The sequence below is a fragment of the Mirounga leonina genome, unplaced genomic scaffold (assembly GCF_011800145.1).
Source record: "Mirounga leonina isolate KUSES-001 unplaced genomic scaffold, KU_Mleo_1.0 Mir_151, whole genome shotgun sequence".
Lineage (NCBI taxonomy): Eukaryota > Metazoa > Chordata > Mammalia > Carnivora > Phocidae > Mirounga > Mirounga leonina.
Window position 1 is genome coordinate 53,941,715 of NW_023270377.1, and position 27,501 is coordinate 53,969,215.

General features: G+C 41.1%; 1 protein-coding gene across 1 annotated transcript in view; it reads left to right on the forward strand.

Annotated features, from left to right (window-relative positions):
• Positions 1-27,501, forward strand: part of PDE11A (phosphodiesterase 11A) — a 388,181-nt gene that overhangs the window by 250,528 nt on the left and 110,152 nt on the right. The window contains exon 10 of the mRNA XM_035007663.1: positions 6,006-6,056. Coding sequence (XP_034863554.1) covers positions 6,006-6,056 — 51 coding nt within the window. The remainder of the gene's footprint in view (positions 1-6,005; positions 6,057-27,501) is intronic.

Below are 27,501 nucleotides of genomic sequence, written 5' to 3' on the forward strand. Positions count from 1 at the left end.
CTCAATTTCTTTCATGAGTATTTTATAGTTTTCTGAGTACAGATTCTTTGCCTCTTTGGTTAGATTTATTCCTAGGTATCTTATGGTTTTTGGTGCAATTGTAAATGGGATCGACTCCTTAATTTCTCTTTCTTCTCTCTTGTTGCTGGTGTATAGAAATGCCACTGATTTCTGTGGATTGATTTAATATCCTGCCACTTTACTAAATTCCTGTATGAGTTCTAGCAGTTTTGGGGTGGAGTCTTTTGGGGTGGAGTCTTTTGGGTTTTCCACATAAAGTATCATATCATCTGCAAAGAGTGAGAGTTTGATTTCTTCTTTGCCGATTCAGATGCCTTTTATTTCTTTTTGTCATCTGATTGCTGTGGCTAGGACTTTTAGTACTATGTTGAATAGCAGTGGTGATAGTGAACATCCCTGCTGTGTTCCTGACCTTAGGGAGAAAGCTCTCAGTTTTTCCCCATTGAGAATGATATTCGCTGTGGGTTTTTCATAGATGGCTTTTATGATATTGAGGTATGTACCCTCTATCCCTACACTCTGAAGAGTTTTAATCAAGAAAGGATGCTGTATTTTGTCAAATGCTTTTTCTGCATCTATTGAGAGGATCATATGGTTCTTGTTCTTTCTTTTATTAATGTATTGTATCACACTGATTTATTTGTGGATGTTGAACCAACCTTGCAGCCCAGAAATAAATCCCACTTGGTCGTGGTGAATAATCCTTTTAATGTACTGTTGGATCCTACTGGCTAGTATTTTGGTGAGAATTTTTGTATCCATGTTCATCAAGGATATTGGTCTGTAATTCTCCTTTTTGATGGGGTCTTTGTCTGATTTGGGGATCAAGGTAATGCTGCCTCATAAAATGAGTTTGGAAGTTTTCCTTACTTTTCTATTTTTTGGAACAGTTTCAGAATAGGTATTAATTCTTTAAATGTTTGGTAGAATTCCCCTGGGAAGCCATTTGGCCCTGGGCTCTTGTTTTTTGGGAGAGTTTTGATGACTGCTTCAATTTCCTTAGTGGTTATGGGTCTGTTCAGGTTTTCTATTTCTTCCTGATTCAGTTTTGGTAGTTTATACATCTCTAGGAATGCATCCATTTCTTCCAGATTATCTAATTTGCTGGCATATAGTTGCTCATAATATGTTCTTATAATTGTTTGTATTTCTTTGGTGTTGGTTGTGATGTCTCCTCTTTCATTCATGATTTTATTTATTTGGGTCATTCCTCTTTTCTTTTTGATAAGTCTGGCCAGGGGTTTATCAATCTTGTTAATTCTTTCAAAGAACCGGCTCCTAGTTTTGTTGATCTGTTCTACTGTTCTTTTCATTTCTATTTCATTGATTTCTGTCCTGATCTTTACTATTTTTCTTCTCCTGCTGGGTTTAGGCTTTATTTGCTGTTCTCTCTCCAGCTCCTTCAGGTGTAGGGTTAGGTTGTGTATTTGAGATCTTTTTTGTTTCTTGAGAAAGGCTTGTATTGCTGTATACTTTCCTCTTAGGACTGCCTTTGTTGCATTCCAAAGATTTTGAACAGTTGTGTTTTCATTTTCATTGGTTTCCATGAATTTTTTAAATTCTTCTTTAATTTCCTGGTTGACCCATTCATTCTTTAGTAGGATGCCCTTTAGCCTCCATGTATTTGAGTTCTTTCCAACTTTCCTCTTGTGACTGAGTTCTAGTTTCAAAGCATTGTGGTTCAAAAATATGCAGGGAATCATCCCAATCTTTTGGTACCAGTTGAGACCTGATTTGTGACCTAGGATGTGATCTATTCTGGAGAATGTTCCATGGGCACTAGAGAAGAATGTGTATTCTGTTGCTTTGGGATGGAATACTCTGAATATATCTGTGAAGTCCATTTGGTCCAGTGTATCATTTAAAGTCTTTATTTCCTTGTTGATCTTTTGCTCAGATGATCTGTTCATTTCAGTGAGGGGGATGTTAAAGTCCCCTACTGTTATTGTATTGTTGTCAATGTGTTTCTTTGCTTTTGTTATTAATTGGCTTATATAATTGGCTGCTCCCATGTTAGGGGCATAGATATTTACAATTGTTAAATCTTCTTGTTGGATAGACCCTTTAAGTATGATATAGTGCCCTTCCTCATCTCTTATTATAGTCTTTGGTTTAAAATCTAATTTGTCTGATATAAGGATTGCCACCCTAATTTGATGTCCATTAGCATGGTAAATGGTTTTCCACCCCCTCACTTTCAATTTGGAGGTGTCTTTGGGTCTAAAATGAGTCTCTTGCAGACAGCATATCAATGGGTCTTGTTTTTTTATCCAATCTGATACCCTTTGTCTTTTGATTGGAGCATTTAGCCCATTTACATTCAGGGTAAATATTGAAAGATATGAAGTTAGTGCCATTGTATTGCCTGTAAGGTGGCTGTTATTGTATATTGTCTCTGTTCCTTTCTGGACTATGTTACTTTTAGGCTCTCTCTTTGCTTAGAGGACCCCTTTCAATATTTCTTGTAGGGCTGGTTTCGTGTTTGCAAATTCTTTTAGTTTTTATTTGTCCTGGAAGCTTTTTATCTCTCCTTCAGTTTTCAATGACAGCCTCGCTGGATATAGTATTCTTGGCTGCATATTTTTCTTGTTTAGTGCTCTGAATATATCATGCCAGTCCTTTCTGGCCTGCAGGTCTCTGTGGATAGGTCTGTTGCCAGTCTAATATTTCTGCCATTGTAGGTTACAGACCTCTTGTCCCAGGCTGCTTTCAGGATTTTCTCTTTGTCTCTGAGACTTGTAAGTTTTACTATTAGATGTCAGGGTGTTGACCTATTTTTGTTGATTTTGAGGGGGGTTCTCTGTGCCTCTTGGATTTTGATGCCTGTTTCCTTCCCCAAATTAGGGAAGTTCTCTGCTATAATTTGCTCCAATTTACCTTCTGCCCCTCTCTCTCCTTCTTCTTCTTCTGGGATCCCAATTATTCTAATATTGTTTCATCTTATGGTATCACTTATCTCTCAAATTCTGCCCTCTTTATTCTCTATCATTTCATCTTCTATATCACTAATTCTCTCTTCTGCCTCATTTATCCTAGCAGTTAGAGCCTCCATTTTTTATTGTACCTCAGTAATAGCCCTTTTCATTTTGACTTGGTTAGATTTTAGTTCATTTCTCCATAAAGGGTTTCTCTAGTATCTTGCATGCTTTTTTCAAGCCCAGCTAGTATCTTTATAATCGTCATTCTGAACTCTAGTTCTGACATCTTACTAATGTCCGTATTGATTAGGTCCCTGGCAGTCAGTACTGCCTCTTGTTCTTTTTTTTGAGGTGAGTTTTTCCATCTTGTCATTTTGTCCAGAGGAGAATAGATGAATGAGAGAACAAAATGCTAACAGGGTAACAACGACCCCAGAAAAATATACACTAAACAAATCACGGGGGGAAAAGAAAGGGAAAGAAAGAAAAAAAAAAAGAATATGATCAAATATAATCAGGCTGGTGCATAGATCAGTGCCACACACTAGATTTTGGGTGTATTTTGGTCTGTTAGAAGAAACTGCCTCCCAAAATTTTAAAGAAAGAAAAACATATATGTACAAAAATAAGGGTAAATAAGATGAAGGGATGGAATATGACTGTAAAGATGAAAATTATAAAAGATTTTATAAAAGGAATTGATAAGAAGTTGTTTGAAAAAAGAAAGAAGAGAAATTAAAAAGGGGGGGCAGAGAGAATGTGATCAGGCAGGAGACTAGAACAAAGTCATACACTTAGAGATTTAGGGTATATTTTGGTCTATTAGAAGAAACTGTATCCCAAAATTTTAAAGAGAGAACAACTCATATATATACCAAAAATAAGGCTAGCTACAACGAAGGGATAGAATATGACTCTAAAAATGAAAAATAAAAAAGATTTTATAAAAAGGGATTGATAAGATGTTGGCTGAAAAAGGGAAAAAGAAAAATTAAAAAAAAATAGAAAAAGAAAAAAAAGAAAATTGAAATAATTAACTTTGAAAGACCAAAGAATCATGGGTAAAAGCCATGAATTCTATGTGCAGTATTCCCCTAGCGCTGGAGTTCAGCCATTCTCATTGAGTGGTAAACTTGGCCTTGGCTGGCTGTTCTTACTGATCTTCTGGGGAAGGGGCCTGTTGCCGTGGTTCCCAAATGTCTTTGCTGGAGGCGGAATTGCCCTGCCCTTGCCAGGTTGGGCTAAGTAATCTGCTCAGGTTTGCTCTCAGAAGCTTTTGTTCCCTGCAAGCTTTCCGTATAGCTTTGGAGGACGGGAGCGAAAATGGTGGCCTCCCAATCTCCACCCCGGAGGAGCCGAGAACTCAGGGCCCCACTCCTCAGTGCGCCCCCAGAGAAAAGCAGTCAGTCACTCCCGTCTTCCCGGTCTCCGGCCGCACTCCGTGCTCACCCGGCCTGTGACTGAGTGTTTCTATCTCTGGCACCCGACCCCATGTGGAGTCTCCAAACCCAGCAGATTCCTCCCAGCGGAGGAAGGGGAGTCTCCCTGGATCTGCCACTTTTTGGGTCCCTGCTGGAAGAGCAGTGGCCCAACTGTGCTGTGGATCACGGTTTATGGCAACCCCGAGCTGAGAGCCTACTCCTCGGCTCCGTCTCTGCAGCCGGCTTCCCTGCTCTGATGCCTGGGAGCTGTGCCGCATTCAGGCACCCCCGGTCTTTCTGTGGCCCTGACGGTCCTGAGACCACACTGTCCCAGCAAGGGTTCCACCCCCCGCTTAGCCACTGGAGCAATGTCCCTCTGCAGAGTGGACTTCTCAAAGTTCTGATTTTGTGCTCCGCTGCTCTATCACTTGCCCCTAGCGGCTAATGGAGGCTCCCTTCCCCCGCCATCTATCTTCCCGAATAGCACCTCGGATTCACTTCTCCGCATGGCCTACCTTCCAGAAAGTGGTCGCTTTTCTGTTCAGAGAGTTGCTGCTATTCTTTTCTTCGATCTCCTGTTGAGTTTGTAGGTGTTCAGAATGGTTTGATACCTATCTAGCTGAATTCCTGGGACCAGACGAAATTTAGGTCTCCTACTCCTCCACCATCTTGCTCCTCCAAACATCAATACTTAGCCTTTAATGTGGGCTGCAGTTCCATTCAGCATTATAATAGATTCCATTGCACTTGCACAGATAACAATCTGTGTCACAGTTATTGGAAATTTCATGTACATTAAAATCCCCTGTTGAAAAGACAGTCTCTTCAATAAATGGTGTTGGGAAAACCGGACAAGCTACACACAAAAGAGTGAAACTGGACCGCTGTCTTACACTATATACAAAAATAAATTCAAATTGGATTAAAGATTTGAATGTCAGACTTGAAGCCATAAAACTCCTAAAAGAAAACATAGGCAGTAAGCTCTTCGACATCAGTCTTAGCAAAAAAATTTTTTTGGACCAGTCTCCTCAGGCAAGGGCAACAAAAGCTAAAATAAACAAATGGGACTACATCAAGCTGGAGAGCTTCTGTACAGCAAAGGAAACCATCAACAAAACCAAAAGGCCACCTCCTTAATGGAAAAAGATATCTGCAAATCATACATCTGATATGTGGAATCTAAAAACAAAACAAAAGAACAAATGAAACAAAACAGAAACAGACTCATTGAAACAAGAAATAAACTTTTGGTCACCAGAAACGGGAAGGGTTGGGTAGGGGGGCAGATGAAATCAGTGAAGGGGATTAAGAGATACAAACTTCCAGTTAGAAAATAAGTAAGTCCTGGGATATAATGTACAGCATAAAAAATACAGTCAATAATATTGTAATAAATGTATGGTGACAGATGGTAACTAGACTTATCATGGGCATCATTTTGTAATGCATAAAAGTATCAGATCACTCTGATGTATACCAGAAATTAATAGGATATTGTATGTCAATTATACTTCAATTAAAAAAATCCACTATTTTCAAGGTGACATAATGAACTGCATTTATTTATAAGCCAGGAGAATTTCAGAAAACAGTCATGTCTAGTTATTAAAGGGTTTTTTTTTTCCCTTTTCTTCTGAATCAGGTGCTGTCATACCATGCAACATGTTCAAAAGCTGAAGTTGACAAGTTTAAGGTAAGGAAGCAAAGGGTGCCCTTGCTATTACGTAATGTTAATCTTCACACGGCATTCTGACCCGTTGTCACTTGCCTCTGTAGAATCAGTCTGGTCCACTAGGTATTAGGGAAAAGAACTGGGCAAAGGTGTGTTTGAATATTTCAGTCTTAGAGGGGAAAAGGGACTTATATATAAACTAAGTATCCCCTTCATGATCATTTAAATGATTCATTATTTATTTCTTTCCATTTGTTAAATATGTGGGGTATTAGAGAAAAAATCTGTGTAATATTGTGAGAATCGGGACACCTGGCTTTGGCATTTATTTTTCCTCCAACTTTCTGTTCACTTAAATATTTTCATCTGTAAAAATAAGGAAGAGATTAGGACAATAATAACTAACATTTGCCATATGCTTACTATGGACCACAATACAAGCATTTTACCTATATAATTCATTTGAGTTTCATAATCCTGTGAAGAACATACTGTTTTACAGAGGAGTCAGTTGAGGCATGGAGATGTTAAGTAGACAGCCAAGGTCAAATGATTGTAAGGGGTATAGCCAGGCAATCTGGCCCCGGAACTGGAGCTCCTAACCACGGTGTTCACTGTTGTTCAGTGGGACCTTCTTCCAGCTCCAACATACGATAAGTCTGTGAATGAGGCTTAGATATTCTTTATCTTTTTTTAAGATTGTATTTTTAAGTAATCTCTACACCCAACATGGGACTCGAACTCACAACCCCAAGATCAAGAGTCACATGTTCCACCAACTGACTCAGCCAGGTGCCCTAGATATTCTTTTTCACCTCAGTCACAACCATTCTCTTAAAGGCAGCCCAAAATTCTTGTTCCGTCCCCTGCACTTCTAACCAGTCATGGTCAAAATATGAGAGTGTTGGGAGGCCTGATTTCCCTCCCCTTTGCAAGCTTCGGTCTCTGCCTTTTAAAGTTTTCGTGGAAGTCCAGAATTATCAGGTTAGCCACCACAACCGTAAGAAAGATAGTGTTTTGTACTGTGATATCTATATGTAATAACCCTTGGTGATGGCTACTCTTCTAAGAGTTTCATTTACATGCAGATGCATTCATCTTCCCAGGAACAATGGCACAGAGACCTGATCCCTAAATTGGATCATTAGAGTTGAGTCACACTAATAAAGAAAGGAAACAAGGGAAGACTCCAAACTCAGAGTAAGGATGAGGGGACTGCTCAGAAGGGCAGGGAGCAGTGCATTTAGTGCGGGCACAAGCTGAGCTGCATGGGCTCCAGCCAGGGATATGGTGCTATTGGCTGGATGAGAGGCTTAGGAAAAGACTGCAGTGCTGACCCAGATCAGGAGCGACATGTTGCCAGCAAGAGGTGACAGCTGACAGCAGAAGAAGGAGACAGAACAACCCAAACTGTGGCAGTCAGGGCCCTATTGTTAGGGAGATAAACATCCTACCTATCAGCTAGAATGTGAGTGTCATCAGGCAGCACTTTTTGTATGTTGTGTTCACTGCTCTATCCCTACAGTTCTGGGAACATGGTAGTACTTAGTAAATATTTGTTGAATTGATGGATGAATGAATGAATGAATGAATCCAAAAGGCATCAGTGTTCCATAATTCAAAACAATTATTCATTAAGAAAATGTTAAAAACCATGGTTACATATGATTATTTTTCATATCTTCTATATATTTTATAAATAAGTCCATCAAAAATAGGTAAAGCTTTTATACTTTAATAAAGCTTAGTTACCTAGAAATCTGATTTAGGGAAATAATTTGCTGCAAATATTTTACTGTTCTCACTGTCTTATATGTTTACTGTTATTATCATTATCATCATTGCTAAAAGAAGGAAGGGACCTGCAGGGAGAAAGATAGCAAAGCGCACAGTGGGACAAATATGACTGCAGGAGCTATTTGATGGGACAAGCACAGAGGCACAGCGGGCCAAAATCCATAGCTGTGTACCCTCTACACATACTGCCCCTTGTTCAGCCTTAATTCTTAATTCCTTAGTCTAAGGAAAATACCATTGTCTTGGAATTTGCCATGCTTTTCTATTGTTAGCTCACAAACATACTAAAAATATGAAGTATTTAAATTTGAGAACAAAGGGTTATTTCATCTTAAAGTTATCAAGAATATTAACTTAACTGATTTATTCCAGATTTTATCCTGAAAGATATTGGTAAGTGTCTTATAACAATGTAATTGAGATATAGTAGATAATTTTAACCTAATGGCTTTTTTTCTTGATATATAAAGTAAACAAAACATTATCATAATTAGTAGCTGATGTCGTATAACTGCAGCAATAACATTAAAATGTAGTGAGCTTAAAATAATCCTGCACATAGACACTGAAAAGTACTTACTGAAATTTCACACTGGAGTATGTGCAATGGCAGTTTCCTAACATTGTAGCTAAATAGCAGTAAATAAATGCTTTGTTTTGACCCATATGTACAGATAAACCATGCTTGCATTCAAATATATTGTAAACTTCACTACTTACAATAATTTTTTAACAGAGATAGTAAAGAAAATAGATCTATATGTAGAGAGAGATTTGAAATCTGGAATAGAGTTATCCATGAAATTTCGTCCTTTACGGATGGCTGAGTCAATGTATTGGATTATGTACAGCTGGGACAAAGCTATTGATCAGTGATTCAGAGATGAAATCAGGGCTTGGAAGAAAATATCATCCTCTAGGACCTGGAGGTCAAATACATGCATACATAGGCCAGACTCCGGTTGCAGCCCAAGCTGTACCACATCCAGGATTCAGATATGTTGAGAACACCAGTGAGAAATGGTTATTCACACAAGAGACTAGAGGCCTCCTAGTCAAGAAGTCTTCCTAGTGGAAATTGAGACCACAGGCCTCAGTGTCTAGATGATTCCAAGTTCAACATGGGGTTTGTCTCTTGGATTTGTCCCTTAGCCCAGCCTCCTATAGATTCATCTTCTCAGCTAAAAACGTGAATGGACACAAAAGGTATGGACTTTAGTACAGTTTCAGTGCAATAAATGACCCCAAGAGCATGAGGGTTCCAGAGTGCCAATAGCATGCAACAGAAAGCGGCAGCCCAAGGGAAAGAAAGCCTCAGATAGACCAGAGGGAAGGCACCTTCTATCAAAATGACCAGCAGAAGCTGAAGGAATCAATGCAGGCTGAGTGGTCACATTTTTTTTTTTTTTTTTTTTTTTGAGAGAGAGAATGAGATAGAGAGGGAGTACATGAGAGGGGGGAGCGCCAGAGGGAGAAGCAGACTCCCTGCCGAGCAGGGAGCCCGATGCGGGACTCGATCCCTGGACTCCAGGATCATGACCTGAGCCGAAGGCAGTCACTTAACCGACTGAGCCACCCAGGCGCCCCTGAGTGGTCACATTTTAAGGACAAGTTAGGTATACCCTGAGAACTCTCAGAAATAAGTAGGAGAGATGGAAATCCCATCATATGGGAGAGTACAATACACACCATTAATTAATTACTTTCAATTAACTACCGTTTGTACTCCTCAGTGGGATGGTTTCAAGGAACACAGATTTCATATATGATAAACCTATAGTCAACCTTTGATAATCATTAATGCAAGGCTAATATCATCTTACCTTTTTTCATCTCTTGTCTTCCTATTTCACACCTGTCTATATTTGGGGATTTCTTTTCCTATCGTAAAATGTCAGAGGAGGGGGAAAAGATGTCTTCCTTTCTGTTTTGTTTTGTTCTGTTAACTCCATTTCTCCTGTTGGGAAAAGTCTCTTTCGTGGGTGTGTGGTGGTAGGTGGGTGAAGGGTGGTCAGAGTGTGAAAACCATTCTAGAAGTTTTCCTGGATTATCTAGCCAGAATAAGTAGATGAAACAACATATAATTGCTCATCTAGGAATGTCAGAACCTAAGCTTATTTTTGCGGCTGTGATATATTATTTATACCTTGGGAAACAGTCTCTTTTGGAGGGCCACCTATACACAAAAAGATCACAGAACTTCCTGGAACTAATGAATTAACTTTTTCAAAGTCTGACTGAGGTTATAATGTTAATAATTTGTCCTTTATGGGCTGGTTGCCCTGTGCATTGAATGAGGAAACCAGGATCTAAAGAATAGTTTTTAATCCTCATTAACATTTACTGATCTTCCTTGAACTTGAAATAAGAAAGGTGTGCCCAGAAAATTTGTGCAGATTTTAGTGCCTGTTTATATCTTTTCTGCTCTGTGCTAACGGGAATAATGTATAAAGACCATATTGACAATTAGATCTCTTTGAAGATGACTGGTTTAAAGGCTTTTAATAACCTGAAGATGGCAGATATGATAACATAAGAAAATGAGTTTGGTACACCAATTATATGCTCCTATAATTTTATGCACTTCCCTAAGATTCCAGTGTGGTGGACAGACCAAACAGTTACTACTGTATATTCCAGTTTACTAATTAAAATAAACTCATGGACATTCTCATGTTGTATTGCCACCTTTTATCATCCCTTCTTTCAAATCCAAACTGCATGGGTTATGGCTGCAACCAGAGATGAACTCGTTTATGGCACTATTTAACTGCCTCAGTAATTAAACACCGATAACTCCTGTTAGGTGTTTGGGTTTGGACTACCTCTTGCATATTTCAAGTTATCAATGTTAGTGCCTAGACCACAAATTAGCATCCTGGTAAAGTAAATAAAATAAAGTGCCACGGAATAGGTACCCCCTGTGGCCTTTACTACCAAAATAAGAATGGCCACATCAAAAATAGGATCTTACAAACTCCTCTGTAAGATAGAGGGCAGGGGAGAGGCTGGGCAATGGGATAGGATGTACTAGGCTTTTTTTTTTTTTTTTTTTTAAGTAATTAAGTTTGAGGAGGCATCTTTGATCCTGAAATATTCAAATGTTATCATAAGCCCTGGCAGTTGTGCGGGTAGATGTGTCTATCATAAGTCCTGCACGAGGGTCCCTGTGTAAGGAGGCAGGAGTTGGGGCTCGCCCCCACTTGGCTGGTCCACTGATGGGTTGCCCCTTAGTGACTGATCTCCCAATGGGCGCACCTTTTTCTAATTGCACAGCGACAGAACGTGTGCTGGCCTGCCAACTCTATTTCCAAAGCTGGGGGAAAAGTCCAATCCTTGCATCGGCTTCTTGCAGAGGAAAAGTGTCCCATGTAGACAGAAAGTAACACCATGACACTTACCTAAACCCAAGTAATGAGGCAGCTGCCAAGGAGGGGAGAGGTAGGGCAGGACACCATGTGGCAAAGGCTTAGGGAGCTCATGTTCCCCACCACAGTCAGTAGGAAGCACCTTCCAGCTCCTCTCCGGCAGGCCGGGCACTCCCATAGAGACACCTCCAGAGTCCAGGCGGTAATCCACAACGTCAGGGTGCCAAGGAGGGAAGGAGAACTTCCACTTGTTCCTCTAGCCTCAGCCCTCACAGTCTTCCTGAAATGCCACCTTTGGAAATCTCAACAACCAACCACTTTCCGGCTCACCTCTGCTTATTTCTTTTTTTTTTTTTTAGTGTTTTATTTATTTATTCATGAGAGTCAGAGAGAGATAGAGAGAGGCAGCGGCAGAGGGAGAAGTAGGCTCCCCGCCTAGCAGGGAGGCCGATGCGGGACTCAATCCCAGGACTCTGGGATCATGACCTGAGCCGAAGGCAGAGGCTTAACCGTCTGAGCCACCCAGGCGCCCCCACCTCTGCTTATTTCTAACGTTGTTTAAAAGATGACCTCGACCTCGCAGCAGTATAAATGGAACTTGGGAATCATCTTACACCTAACCTATTCTGTCTCTTCTCTTGTCCCTGCCTCTTGACTTGAGGGCTTTGTTGTTACTTTAATAGTATCTGTGCCAAGTTTAATTTCTGAGATTTTTTTTTTATCATCAGGGAGTTCTTGAACCTTCAGTAGGAATCTGGCTGCAGGGGAAACATCTGGGAATCGGCATTCAAAAGGGCATGCCCTGCTCCTGTGGCAGCAGGCTGAGCCGGGCAGCCTGCACTGCTTAGGCCATGTCCAGAAATCCATGGAGTGCTTTGTGTCTGAATGTCCACATGTTCATATGGGATTCTCTTTATGAGTTGTGTCTTCATGGAATGTTAGGTCAGATAAAAGATGGTTACGCTTTGTCACTGTTGAGTGTCAACCATCCTGGGGAGGGGAGCCGTGTGAGGGGAATCAGGGCTGAAGTCCAGCCCGGCCTTTCCTACTGCTGCACTATGTGGCTATGAGTTGAAGGCTCCTCAAGAACTCACCTGGCCAAGCTACATCCTGTGGTGACACTGACCTCCTCCCAGATCAGCTTCAACAGCCATCATTTGTCCCTTCTTTGAATTTGGAAACAAAACAGGAACACTGTCTCCGAAAGGTCATGAGGAATGTTGACTTTCCCTGGGAGGAAGGATGTGCCTGGAAGGCGTTCTCCCACCTTCTTGCTTCCACACACTAACACAGCTGGTCCACTGCACTCCTGGAGTGGCACACGTGAAGGCCCAGGGAGTCTGACCCTGAGGGAATGAAATAAAGGGCAGTTCATTTTTGGCTTCAGAGCAGTGATGAGTCCTGAAGGTCCAGAGAAGACAGGAGTGGAGGGCAATTGTGTGGCCCGGTTAAAGCGCTGACTTCTGAATGGTGAAGGGAGCTACAGAGGCCAAAGGGGTCAGAGCTTTCCAGAACACTAGGGCATCTGGAACTGTATCACTCTCCTTCTTTCCGGTTTGCCTCTAGTTAGAGCCATCTATGACTACAGGCATGGAACTGGGAAATAAAGAACTGATGTGCCCTCCCCTCAGTGATGTTGGTTTGGTTTAGCAATCGTAACGGTTGGTTTTCTCTCTGCATCTCCTTCAGTATACGTAGGAGCTACAAACCCCTGACTGCCATGCTTCCCTCACCCTCCTCTCCAGAGGACCACTTTGGATATAACTGTCCAGTCACCTTTGAGTCCTCACATCTCCTCACTCCCATGGGCTTATCCCTCCATTCTGACTTCACAATGTCTCCCATGCTCCCCCGATCCTCACAGTCACCACCAGCTCGGATCCTCATTCTTTCTCATGCAGACATTTGTTATGCATGCTCTCCTAGCTGGTCTCCCTGCCTCTCTTTGGCTCTTGTTCTTTTTTAATTTTTTTTTAAGCAAGCTGGTCTTATGCCCAACATGTTGGGCATAAAACCAGCTCCCAAATTAATCCTGTGCATAGTGGCCGGATTAATAGTATGTTGGTACCAGTTGCCTTCTCACAAAGCTCAACATCTTCTATAAGCCTTTAGATCCCATCATTTCAAATTCTTCAGTTGGACATTAAAATGGGTGAAGACCAGTGGGAGAAACAAGCTTCCAGTTAGAGAATGAATGAGTCACAGGAATAAAAGGTACAGCAGAGGGAATATAGTCAATGACACTGTAATGGCGTATGGTGACAGATGGTAGCATAGCATCACGGGTAGAGAAGTTGAATCACTGTGTTGAACACCTTAAACTGATGCAACATTGTGTGTCAGCTATACTCAAATTAAAACATTTAAAATAAATAACTAAATTCATTATAATAATACTTATAAAAAGTGCTCTGAACTCTCAGTTCCAGTTCACTTTTCCATCCTGTTTCCCATGCTCCCACTGACCCACCCTTCACACGCGCTCTATTTGATATTTTCTGTCCATTCTCTGCCCTTCCCAATCTCGGTCCCCATTCCTGTTTCTATCTCAGCATATTTAGAGTCCTGACAATCCATCTGCTCCTGCTCAGTTGTGCCCTCTGTGAAGTCATTCTCACTGTAATTCAGGCAAAAGTGATCTGCTTGTTTGCCATTTTTTTCATTATACGTATCAGTTTCTGCCTTGTGATATAAATCTTTATGCACCTGTCCATTCACCTGATTAAACCAGGAGCATTTTTATGACCGAATCCTTGTCTTTACTCATTTTTGTAACCTTTATATTTCCTAAAGTCATGTCTTGCACCTGGGTGCTGGAGAAATTTCTACCAAATCCATTGAACTATTTGTGGTTTTGATGGCAGAGGTGGTTACAACATTTGAGTAGAATTTGGAAGCAAGGATCTATGACAATAAGAGTGTCTGCAAATTGTATCTCAACACCTTGTTTTAAGTTCCTGGTTGCTAATTTCCTAAGAAGCCTGAACTATATGAAAATAAAGGGATTCATTTTCTTTGTTTAGGATACTCTCTTTGAAGTGTTCAGTAATGACAATATCTGCACTTCCCTACTGTGGGCAAAGGCCCCTTGTCATTAATTCTTAGTTGATTCAGCAATTGCTATAATACAAGTACACCTCGGAGATGTTGAGGGTTTGGTTGCAGAGTAGTGCAATAAAGCAAATATCACAATAAAGCAAGTCAAATGCATTTTTGGTTTCCTGGTGTATATAAAAGTTATGTTTACTACACTATACCATAGCCTATTAAGTGTACAATAACATGATGTCTAAAAACACAATGTACATATCTTAATTAACAAATATTTTATTGCTAAAAAAAGATGAACCATCATTTGAGATTTGAGTAAGTCATAATCACTGATCACAGATATATAATAATATATATAAAATATAATAATGTAAAAGTTGATAGTATTTAGACAATTACGAGAATGTGACACAGAGACATGAAGTGAGCAAATGCTTTTGGAAGAATGGTGCTGCTGATAGACTCACTCAACACAGAGCTGCCACAAACCTTCAGTCTATAAAAAACCAAAGTATCTGCAAAGCACAGTAAAGCCAAGTGCCATAAAATGAGGCATGCCTATATTAAATAAGATTGTTCACTCATGTATCCTGCTATCACCATCCCGATAATTAAATCTGATAAAACTATTCTTTTCTTGAATCTCAGGATGCCTTTCTAATTCTTTTTATTTGTATCATCCTGCGTTCTGTCCCTTCTACCTGTTTTTGAAATTATGTGCTGTTTTGGGTAGTTCTGCATGGTTTCTCACAGTTGACACCAGATCTACCCAAAATCTTAAAAATGTGCGTAAATCATGATTCTATTGATCTCAAGGCCCAACATGAAATCCCAAGTTAGGAAAGAATGTCTCAGTTGCCAGAACTGTCCCTTTTGAAGCAGTCTTTGTAAGGCCATGGACATAGGACAGAAAGCGAACATGTAAATAGACAAAGCAGCCACCAGACCTCTGGGTTCACTTAAAATTGCTAGGCCTCAGGTTTCCTCATCTGAGTAACAAAGCCATTTTCAGCTATAAAATGCTACGATGTTATGAGCCTATAAAATGTATCTCCAGGAGGGAAGGGGAAAATAAAACATAAAGCAGCAAAGTTTATAAAACATCTTGGGGTTCTTATAATTTCTAAATACCCAAAGCTTTAAATTTAAGCTTATTTGAAAATTTGGGTATTTGGTGGAAGACTTGGCTCAGCTTGATGTAATTACATATTATAAGTGATTTCCAAAGCCCACCATGGCTGCATTATATTTGAAGGGTAACATTATACAGTAATACTCAAAAGAAAGATCAGTGATTATTTTAGGTAGCAAGAATCTTAATCTCATCAGTATAGAAAGTATACACTAGACTAGAGCTACCTATAAATGTTTAAATAATATTAATGCGTCAAATAATATGTCATATGACTTAGCAGTGTATAAAAACGTTTTCCTTCCCATTATCTTCCTTGAACCTCACACCTCTTGGTGAGGGCAGGGTCATTACCCTTTACATACAAGGTGACCAAGAACCAAAAGAACCAGCAAGAAAAATGCACGTGCTTGGCTTTGATTTTTCCTCTCCAGTGTTTTGTTTTGACCTTGAAGATAATGCTTCTCTTCAAGTTCTGAATAGGAAAATGTAAGTAATATCATGGAATTTTATCCTGAAGTCATTTCTTTTGATTTCTTGGAAACTCTGTGGCATTTTGACAGTGTGGGGGCCAGATAAGTGTGAATGGTGATGATGTCTGAGAAAAACAGAATTTGGGGCTGAACTTAACATAGACATTTGTAAAAAGAGGCTTTTCATGGTACTCTTTGGGCAATCGATATATAATGCTATTCTATTAGAAACTTCTTTTTGTATTGTGGTTGTACCATCCATGTGACTTCTTGCCCTGAGGTTTCAGACTGCTTAGAAGCCTAAGGAAATTGGAAACAGCAAACATTATGAAGATATTGCATCATTTTGAGCAAGAGGGTATATGATCCATTATTCTGACATCTTGCTTGTCTTCCTTACTGTCTGATTGGCTATCTAGCTGTATAGAAATCTCTCGACATCTGGAAAGCTCAAAGGAAAGAGAACAGTCCCACTTTATTATCCTGTGCTCTCCAGGCCTGTCAAGTACCTTGTAAGAAAGATAACAGGGTTATGAGATTGTGAACATCAGTTTAAGGATAAAGCACTTGTCAGGAGATAAAGTCTTATGTTTAAGGCATGAGAACTCATGAACTAGAGACTATTTGGGGGAAGATATGAAGTGAAGAATGGGAGACTGGGTTTACATTTGTATAATGTTTCCTATACTAATGCACGGTATTAGGGACATCATGGACGGTAATCTGCGTATCTGAAATACGACAACTCTAACATAAGACTTTACGCTAAATTTTTAAGGATTTTTGAATGTTATTCTGAATTAGCCTCTGTATATAGCTTCAGTTTGTATGTGTGAATATGTGTGGTGTGTGTGTGTGTATGTGTACACACTTTAGCTTAAAGGGATAGTCAAGTGATTTAGTGTTTCAACTCTGGCGTTAGAAAAAGATGGCAATTCATTGTCTCCAAAGAGACAAGCAATGGAAAATCTGTGAGAACAACAAGATCTGAGATGAAACACTTTGGCCACTGGGTGCCATCCTTGCTCCACGTAAGGATTTGCTGAGCCACATTTCTAGGAAAATGGTTTTAAAACCCAAAAGACAGTCACTTGAAAGTAATTTCAAGATATAATAATGTTTGTGTGTGCACATGACCTGGAATATGTTAGTGACACAGCAGCTTATTTATCTGCTGAGGCACGAGGTGGAAGGACTGGGGAGATCTCCCCTCTGGTTCAGCCTTACCAACAAAGCCTGGGTAAAGCCCTCTTGCTGGCTGTATCCCAATGAGCCAGTGAGTTCAGGGGAGGCACAGTGGAGGTGCTGGGAGGTGATGGTGAGATGGTGTGGTAGCTATCCAGAGGTCGGATGTTCCATTAATTGTTTGTATGGTGGCGTATTGTGCGGTATGCACGGAGCGGGACTTGAACCCAGCAGTCAGTGTGGCTGTGCTCAATCCCTTCGAATACACTCCTTTCATTCCCAGAGCTGGTGGAGCCATTCAGCACTCTTCCCTTTTCTAGCAATGCCGGGGATGCGTGTTGGTGGAATAGGAACTCTGTTTTGGGTGCTTTTTCTTTCCCTGGAAGCAATTCATGGAGTCTGCAAAGATAACACCTTAGCCAGGCACCAGAACATCCCTAGTCAATGACACAGTATCTGTGCAGGATTTTGCTATCTTTGGATTTGACACTAATATACACAAAACTTAGAAATTAAACTCAGCTTTATGAACTAGAGTAGCCACAGAGACTGTTCTAAGACTAGCTTGTAGTACAGGCCGCTGTTCCCATCTAGGGCCTCGAACGTGGTTGAGACTAAAAGGAATTAAGGTGTGAACAAGTACGAATTTTAAAGATTTTATTTATTTATTTGAGACAGAGAGAATGAGAGAGAGAAAGCACATGAGAGGGGGGAGGGTCAGAGGGAGAAGCAGACTCCCCTCCGAGCAGGGAGCCTGATGCGGGACTCGATCCCGGGACTCCAGGATCATGACCTAAGCCGAAGGCAGTCGCTTGACCAACTGAGCCACCCAGGCGCCCACAAGTACGAATTTTAATAAAAATCGAAAATCTGTGACAATCACACTAACAGAAGACTCTAGAATCCTTTCTACAAGACCACATTGTAAAAGGGATCCAAGCTCCAAATAGGTTTTACCTCATACCCCCAGGCTGGGGGCTGTGCAGCTTGGCCTCACCCTTGGCCCAAGAAGCTGCCCAGAGCAGGGCCTACATGTACTTCCTCAGGCTCACTGTCATCAAACCCACATGCCCACGAAAGGGGAAAGTGTAAGAAGGGCTGGCGAGAAATTTAAAAAGGGCAGGCTTTTTTCAACCTGCCCAGGGATAAAAATACCATCCTGCCGTTAATCATCCACAGGTGGACAGACTTTAACATACATTTTCTGGGCTTACTGTAGGATAACCTGATACCAATCATTGTATACTTTTAAATACTGCCACTTGCTGAGAGTTGTGTTGTTAATGGCTGTAGCATTCCTTCTGATTCAGTGTGCCTCCACTGTTCTTATTTCATTGGATGTTAACAGAAGCCCTTCAAGGAGGCATCAGTGGCTTTATCCCACTTATGCATCTGGCAGCTGAGGGAGATCGCACACCACCCATTTGGAGGCCTCACTTCTTGCCCCGGAGGTCCTTTTTTGGGACTCTCCTACCCAGTATGTGCTCAGTTCTTACAGTGAGATGGTCACATGGAAAATAACAAATATTTAATGAACATTTTACCATGTGCCAGTTCTCTTTTCAGGGCCTTACCTGTATTACAAATTAGGAAATCTTGATCTAGGTAGGCATGCTGAATTTGTAATATTCCCTTTCAAAATAGACGTGGAACCCTTTTCGTTTTAGGTTCTTCCAGTCCTGGTTTGGCCCTGTCCTTATGGTCTGATGATGAGCCCTTCTGAAATCTAAGGCTTAGTTCCTTGATAGACGGAGGAGTTCAGATTTCAACAGACTCTGCAAAGGCGTGTTTGTTTGTTTTTAAGGTGACACAGTAGGAAGGCAGTCCAGGCCTACTGCTTATGCAGGTGTGCTTTCGCAAACTTCAGCCTCCGGGAATAGCAGCTTCAGCAGACAGGCTGTGGGATCTAACAGCGATTTTTCTCCTTGAAGGGTAAATCCCAAACAGTTCTTGTGCTGAATGATCCCATTCGTATACCAGGTTCATTTTTCCTAACATATATTATAATTCATCTTGGGCCTTTCCAGAGACAGAAGGGAGTTCTGTGAAAACCAAGCTTTGTGATGGTTTTTGCAGGAACAGGTGGCCATCCTCACCACTGGGCTTAAATTTGTCAAACAACTCCATGAAACACTGAAGCTGGATTTTAAAGAAGGACACTTAGCACTCTTCCCCTCACGACCAGCAGGAAAACCCGAGAACTCAGAAAAGAAAGAGAAGAGGGAGAGAGGCTTTCAGTGACTACGTTGCTCTAATATGAAAAATCATAGGACTCACCCTCCCTTTATTTTTCTAATGAAACTATCCATTTTCCTTTATTTACTTAACTTTTTTTTTCCACTAATCACCCTCCCTTTAAAACCATGGAGAAACTTATTCTTCTGCCTAAAATATCTTTCAAACCATCAGTGATCTCTTTGAAAACAACTTTCCTCTGGTTCTCTGAAGAGTTATGTGTGAGAGCAAAGGCTGATTATTTCGATAACCCCCTTAAAAACCAAAGGTCCAAGTATTCTGTTGTCCATGTCTGCACTGGGCTGTGATCACGTGTCTGTCTCCACATGAGCTTTTTCTCCCACTGCATAGTGATTCACTTATGAGAAGGCAGGACGGAGTGGTGGCAAGGTCCCAGAGGTAAAAATCTCCTTCCTCTGTGTAATATACGTAAGCTCAAAGTTCCTCCCGAGAAGGGTTACAAGTAGGAGTACACTGTATACCAAAAGGACAACATGCCCCACAGAATGTGCTTGGACGAAGCCAACTGCTGGGGGCAGAGGCACCCGGCTGCAACAAGCACCCAAGGGGCCCCTTGAGTCAAACGTGCAGAGCTGCATCAATGCAGCTTTGAGCCCCCGGATATGCTCCCTGCAGCCTCGCTTTCCTTACAAAGGGGTAAACGTGGCCTCTGTTAAGGCCTCAGTTTCTCATCTTTCAGCAACCCCCTCCAGAAAGAACTGTTTCCAAGTTCCAGTTTGAAGAATCTCAGGAAAGTTTTCCAGTTGGTCTATTTTGGGTCAAGGGCCCATCCCTGGACCAACCAACTGTGACAGGGACATTGTCATAGAAGAATATATCAGCTCCAAGATGGAAAAACATGGTTGGAGTGAGACACATGGTTTCCTTGAAAGGAGAGGGAGGGGCGCCTGGGTGGCTCAGTTGGTTAAGTGTCCAACTCTTGATTCCAGCTCAGGTCATGATCTCAGGGTTGTGGGATTGAGCCCTGCGTAGGGCTCCACGCTTAGTGCAGAGTCTGTTTGTCTCTTTCTTTCTTTCTCTCTCATAAATAAATAAAATCTTTAAAAAAGGAAGGAAGGAAGGAAGGAAGGGAGGGAGGGAGGGAGGGAGGGGAGGGATACTAGGCAGATAGAAACACAGCTGGCCTTCACAGGTGAGGTATACAGGCACATAACTTTAAGACGCGACTTTCGGTCCCTATCCAACCTACTGTGGCCTCTCTTATGGAAAGCACACACTTCCTGGAGCACAGCTGAGATGCTCACAATCTCCCCCTTCATGATTCATAATTGTAGACACTGGGCAACACCCACCAGTGACCTGCCAGCCATAGTGGTTTCCAAAGAGCCTTTGTCTAGATTGCATTATTGAAAAGAATGTTTTATTATACCCTTAAAGCATTTCTATTTTCACCACTAATCCCATTGAGGGTCACCTTGATTAGGCTTTCAAACTCACCCAAATTTTATAAGACAAATAAATCTAACTTCCAGGAATGTGCCAATTAAATTGGCCCAGGAACTCCTCATTAACAATTGTCTCATCTGATCATCTCACAGTAGCATCTTTCTATTGCTCTTGAGTCCTGGGGGCACCGATGCAGACCCAGGAAAACCCCTTTTGACTGGATCAACGAATAACCCCCAGCTCTCTTCTCGAGTAGTCATTTCTTCGTGAACTAAATAGGACTTACTGGAGAATTGAGCAGATCGAGTAAGCCAAACATCTCAAAGTTCCCGAAGATCTGATGTTTGAAACTCACAGTAAAAACTCAATTCCTAATCTACTTCCTAGCCTCATTAGAATTCAGTTAGTAGAAGGACATTCTTTCCTAGAGGCTCTTTGGCAGATTTGTGTATGAACAGTTAACCCCGGTGTTAGCAAAAGCAGTTACTTGTACTCAAACAGCTCTCTCTGGCTGCAAAGAGAATCCCAAAGCCGTTTGGACAAGACTTTGCTTATCCTCCCACCAGGATGCAAATATTTTAAGTGGACAGAGTGAGATAAAACGCAGTCAGTACTGTGCTGACACTGACCACACCCTGTGGCTGATGGATTTTGGGACTTGAAGGTCAGGGGAGGAAGGTGAAGGAGAGGACACCAGAGACAAGGAGACAAAGAAAAAATTTAAAAGGCTTCCTTGACATTGTTTAAAACTATTTCCCTGTATAAACAAGTTTGGACTTTAAAATGTATCAACACGTAACTACAAAGAGTATGTAGAAATACATGTATATTTCTAGGACAGGTGGAACTTCTAATGTGTCGTGAAAAGCAGGATATCTGAGGGTAAGAAAACCTTGAGGTTTTTTTTTTTCTTTCTTTTTTTTCTGCAGTATTCCCATAACTGTTCTTCAGATGCCCGCATGTAGACTCAGGGAGATTTATTTTTCTTCTAACAGGGTATGTAACAGTTGTCACTCAGCCTTGAAATAGTTTTCCTCTGCAGTGGAACATCAGGCCAGTGATATATTCGCATATAGCTATTCCCACCTGTCATTCTTCTGCCAGCCTAATGCATCAGCAGCTCACAGGACCCCCCACAGGCCAATGGCAAGCTTTTAAGCTGCTGCATTTATGGGACATAGTTTCAAAATATCCGTAGTCACCCAGCAACAGGAAAAGGTATTTCATTGGCTCTCTTGCTGTCAGCTAGAAAGGAGGACAATCTGGATGGACTTCAGCTGTGAAGATCAAGATGAGGCATTGGAAGAGGGGCGAGGGGGCAGGGGCCCGGGGGGAGAAGGGGGGGCCAACGTTTGAACACAGGAGCCTCTCAGTGGCCAATGTGATATTTTATAAGTATTGTGTAAAGCATGATGCTTTCATCCCCCCAGATTTAAGAAAAAAAATCAGATGTTAAAGAATAGCACTGTAACCGGGCAGGTAGTTTTCATCTGCAGTGTCGTAGATGCAGAAGAGATCAATCTCGGCTCCCAGTCTTATCTGCCTGATCAAAGGGAGTGCTGCTGATTTTGGGGCCCCAGTGAGAGATAAATTAGAGCTTTTTAGTGTGCAAACAATTAAGCCTTCCTCTACTAGAGGTAGGATGCCATCTATAGTGGGTATTCTAAATGCAAATCAATCCCATAAGTTACTTTATCAATATCTCATCCTGTGAATTATCCTGCCCTTAAAAAGTTCTGCCTAACTCTCAGGCTGACTTCTGCCCCACTCCCCAAGCAAACCCAGGACAGAGCCGCAGAGCAAGTCCAGGTGGCCTGGGCCTTGAATAACAGGCCATCTCGCCGTGTCCCCTGCTTTCTCCTCCAGCCGTTCCCACGTAATCTATCTATAAAGGAAAACAAGGCTTCCTCTTTCTGATTTCACTCTTTTGTTGTTACCATAGAGCAGAAAATTAATACCAACTGGGTGCACGGGTAAATTCAAAGCAATTAGGGAATGCTCTGTAAACCAGACAAGGAAAAAAAATACTTTGACGACACCCAGTCCTTGCTGAGAATCCAACCTCATCACTTTAAGCTGTAGGATGGAAGGACATACACTCTCAATAGTTAAAAACCATTAAACTCTTGGGATGCCTGGGTGGCTCAGTCGTTAAGCGTCTGCCTTCGGCTCAGGTCATGATCCCAGGGTCCTGGGATGGAGCCCTGCATCGGGCTCCCTGCTCCGCGGGAAGCCTGCTTCTCCCTCTCCTGCTACCCCTGCTTGTGTTCCCTATCTCGCTGTCTTTCTCTCTGTCAAATAAATAAGTAAATAAAATCTTAAAAAAAAACAAAAAAACACGTTAAACTCTTCCCTGCAGATTCACCTGAGCTGCTGCTTAAAGCAGCAAAATGGAGGGAAGGTGCTGTCTGCTTTTTCTGAGAGTTAGTCGGATTAGAAATTAACCATAATTACTAGTAATTATAATTAACAGCGGGCAACGTATTAACTGTAGATCCAATACTATTACATGCATGTTAATTCTGTAGACTCATATTAATAAATTAGTATGTGAATATCATTTCTGTGTATCTCTTAAGGGGTATAAAAAAGGATGCAGGCAAATTTGCCTTAGCTAGACTCTAGGCTACTTGAAAACTGCTTTATCTTCAGTGCCTAACACGATGCCTGATATATGGTGGGTGCTCAAGAAATATTTCTGGAGTGACTAAAGCAATAAATTGATGAAATTGATGAGTCAACAGATGACACAAAACTTGTGAATCTACCTGAGTTTCTCAAATGACAAGCCTCAGAAAGTTGTGAAACATTTTGATCTTCTTTTAAATGTTTGGATTTACACATCTCATGGAAACGAAACACAGGAGACCTGAGTTGTTACCTTGTTCTGTCACAAGTCTAGGAGATAGACTTTCTTATTACCTCATTTTATAGATGAAGAGGCTGAAGGCTAAGAGGTAATGTGACTCTCCTAATGTCACAGAGTTAGTAAGTCACAGGATAAGATTTGAACCCGGATCTAATCCAAAGTTCATGTTCTTACCATTATGCAACTCTGCTTGCACACCTATGTGTTTTTTAAGTACTGAAATATAAACCCCCGGGGCAGAACATGCTGCCTTTCTACACAGCATTACCACTTATCCTGTTCCAAAACCACAGACTAGAACATTGAGGAGAAAAGGCTTCTGAGATTAAGATGCTGTTTTGGAGACGACACACAAAAAACTGAGAGTCAAGATGCAGGAAAATAATGGAAAACATGGAACTTTCTGAGCGCTAAACAGGTCATCAAGCTCAGACTGGAGTCCCAGCCTGTTGCCTGTAGTGGGCTCTGCGGAGGTGGGAAATGTTGGTCTGGGCCTGAGTTTGCCACCATCATCATCACAAGACCTGGGTTCAAGGCTCAGCTCTGCCTCACATTTCCAGCAGAACTGTGGGCAGTGCCCACAGAGGAGTTAGGCCCTTTGAACCTCCCGTTCCACAGTCAGAAAAGTAGGGTAATAGGAACTACCCTAAGGGATAGTGTGAAGATGAAATGTGATGACAACATAGAAAGAACTGTGTTTATCCTAGACCATTGTTGATGCTTAATAAATATTAAATGTCTTTTCTCTTTCTCCTATACCTTTAAATGAAAAGTTTGAAGAATCACATTTGTTTAGCAGATTATAAAAGGACTCCATAAAATTATCCAGTTTTTCTCTCTGGACTTTTTAATCAGCAAATGTTGGTTCCTTATTTAAGGAGGAAGCAACATGCATTCTGTATTCCAGTAAGACTTTAGAAAAGCTCAGAGACAAGGTGAAAATTTGAGCTAGAAATTTACGTTAGACATGGCTTTCCAAGCCTCCAGGTACCAGGCTATTGTCCTGACTTTCATTTCCCAAGTGAACTACACTAATGATGGACATTTCAGGGATTTTTATCACCTACTAGGTCAAGTGGGAGACAGGCTACCATAAGTCATAGAGAAAGTCTTGGAAGGTTTACCTACAACAGAGGTCCTCACCGTTTTTCGTGAGGAAGAGCAATTCCTGACTTACCTGAAGTCGTGATATAGCAGATACAGGTTTTCAGGGAAGGTTCTGGGTAAAACAGGCAGCCTGTTCCTTCCCACTGAACATGGCAACTACCAAAGAGAAGGAAGTGTGGTAGGGAGTGGGCCAGTGAAACCAGCAAATCCCAACATGTCAGCTAACACTTCAAGATCCATTAATGATCCAGATCTGAGCCCAGAGAAAATGTCTTTCTCTGACACATTAGAGCTCTAGGTCTGCGCACTAGAGGGGGACCACTGGGGGGCATAAGTGGCAGGCCTCTGTCAGAGGTTCTTGGCCCTGGTTGACATTAGACTTATCCAAGGAAGAGAGTCTTTAAAAACAATACCACTGCCTGGGTATCACCCCCAGTCCGATTGAAAAGAAGTGGGCAGAGGGCTGGCATTGCTATATATATATATCTATATCTATATCTATATCTATCTATATCTATCTATATCTATATCTATATCTATATATATTTCAAGCTCCCAGATGAGTCTATTATGGAGCTAGGAATGAAAAGCCCAGCTCTAGCTAATATTTTCCAAACTGGTGTCCCACTAGAACACCCTTCCACAGAATATTAATAATGTGCCACCCACCCACCAAAAGTGTTCTGGTAAATACTCGATTAAATGAAGCTAAAAAGTGACTTTACTGCACCCTTTCTGAGACCTTGTGCCCTCGTGGGCCTTGTACCTTGTATGGTAGAGTATCAACTTTGCCCAGCCACTTTTGACCCCACCTGTTTCAAAATCCACCTGCTCATGGCTTCTGTAACAGGCCACACCAGTCTGAGCGCATGCTGGCCTGGGGCCACATGTCGTCAAAGGAAAGGCGCAGGGAGTCCTAAGAAGGGGTGGCTGGGTGATAGACATTGGGGAGGCTATGTGCTATGGTGAGCGCTGTGAATTGTGTGAGACCGTTGAATCACAGACCTGTACCTCTGAAACAAATAATACATTATATGTTTAAAAAAAAAAAAAAGAAGAGGATAGTAGGAAGGGAAAAATGAAGGAGGAAAAATCGGAGGGGGAGAGGAACCATGAGAGACTATGGACTCTGAGAAACAAACTGAGGGTTCTAGAGGGGAGGGAGGTTGGGAGATGGGTTAGCCCGGTGATGGGTATTAAAGAGGGCACGTATTGAATGGAGCACTGGGTGTTATACGCAAGCAATGAATCATGAAACACTACATCAAAAACTGATGATGTAACGTATGGTGATTAACATAATAAAATTAAAAAATTGGGGAAAAAAAAAAAAAGAAAACGGGCAGAGGTATCTGCCAGCGGCCACATTCTGTGATCTGAAATGCCGAGGACATCCAGCTCCTGGCATTGATACTATTCTGAGCCTGAGCCTTTAATAATTAATAATTATTATTAAATAATAGTTGCATTAAATAATAGTTGCAATAAATGCTTGTTTCAGGAATTTCCAAAGATCAAGTCACTTTAATTACAGTAATGTATATTTCAAAGCTGCTCCATTTTTATTGTCAGTATTTCTACCCTGAAAAGAAAATGTGTTGCTGTTTTGAGTTGTAAATTGATTCAAAGAAGGGAAGCTCCTAAAGATTCATATTGCCTTCGAATACCCAGCAACACTCAGGGAGCAGGTCTTTACCTCCAACCAGGGATCTAGGAAAGGAGGTGGAAATAAAACAGAACTGACAATGATACTGAGCTTGAGAATGTGCAGGAATTAACGATGTACTAACTATCTAACTGCCTAAAATAAAAATGGGTAGTCAGTGATTTGTATTTTACTGGCCAGAGGTGGCAAGTTTACTTATGTGCGGCTGAGATTGTGTACTGTTGTAAATGAAACCTAAACTCCAGTGTTCAGGATCGGAGAAGGGAGCTCTCTGAGCCTGCATCTTCCCTTCTGCCGAGGACATTCTCCGAATTATCTGACCTATTACTTTTCCCGACCAGCTCGTCATTTTTCCATTCATAGTTGGGAATACGTAACAATCAGTAATCTCTAAATCACAGTAAAATGGTGACCATACTCCATGCCAAATGGCCAAGAGCCTTAGAATTTATTAAAATGAGGTGTAATGAAAATAATAGTAATGACAATTATATTATTACTGTTATCCTAGCTATAATTTTTGAGCACCTACTATGTGCCAGGTACCAGACATGTGTTATCTTAATTTAATCATCAGTATAACTCTGTGAGATTAGTGATTTGGGCCTTCTTGACCTAAGGGGGAGCTACAGCTCAGAGACATAAAATAACTTGCTCAAGTCAGCATTGAAGCTAGGATTGAAACTACTGTCCATAAAAAAAAAAAAAAGAAGAAGAAGAAGAAGACGAAGAAAGAAACTACACTATAATTCTTTTTGTGGTCAGCCCTTCTCTTAAATGTATGGTATACCTTGTTCCATTGGTTAAGGGAAATGACAATACAGAGGAGAAAATGATACATGTTTATAACTTTATACATGAGCTATTTCAGTATACTGAGACTTCAGTCTCTAAATATAAATATTTTTACAACATTTTTCAACTTTTAAAAGACGATTTGGCATCATTTAACTGCAGCTCTTATTTGCAGAATGATGTATGGGGCTTACAATAGCAGATTAGTAGACATGTATATATTTATATTTATATTTATATTTATATTTATATTTATATAGATAGAGCTACATGAACATATGCCAGCTTTTATTTTGTCTAGTGAGCATTCTTTGATGTCTTTATTGTGGGAAGATGACTTTCCAGACCCATCTCTGTGGCACATCAACTCCTAGTTCTTTA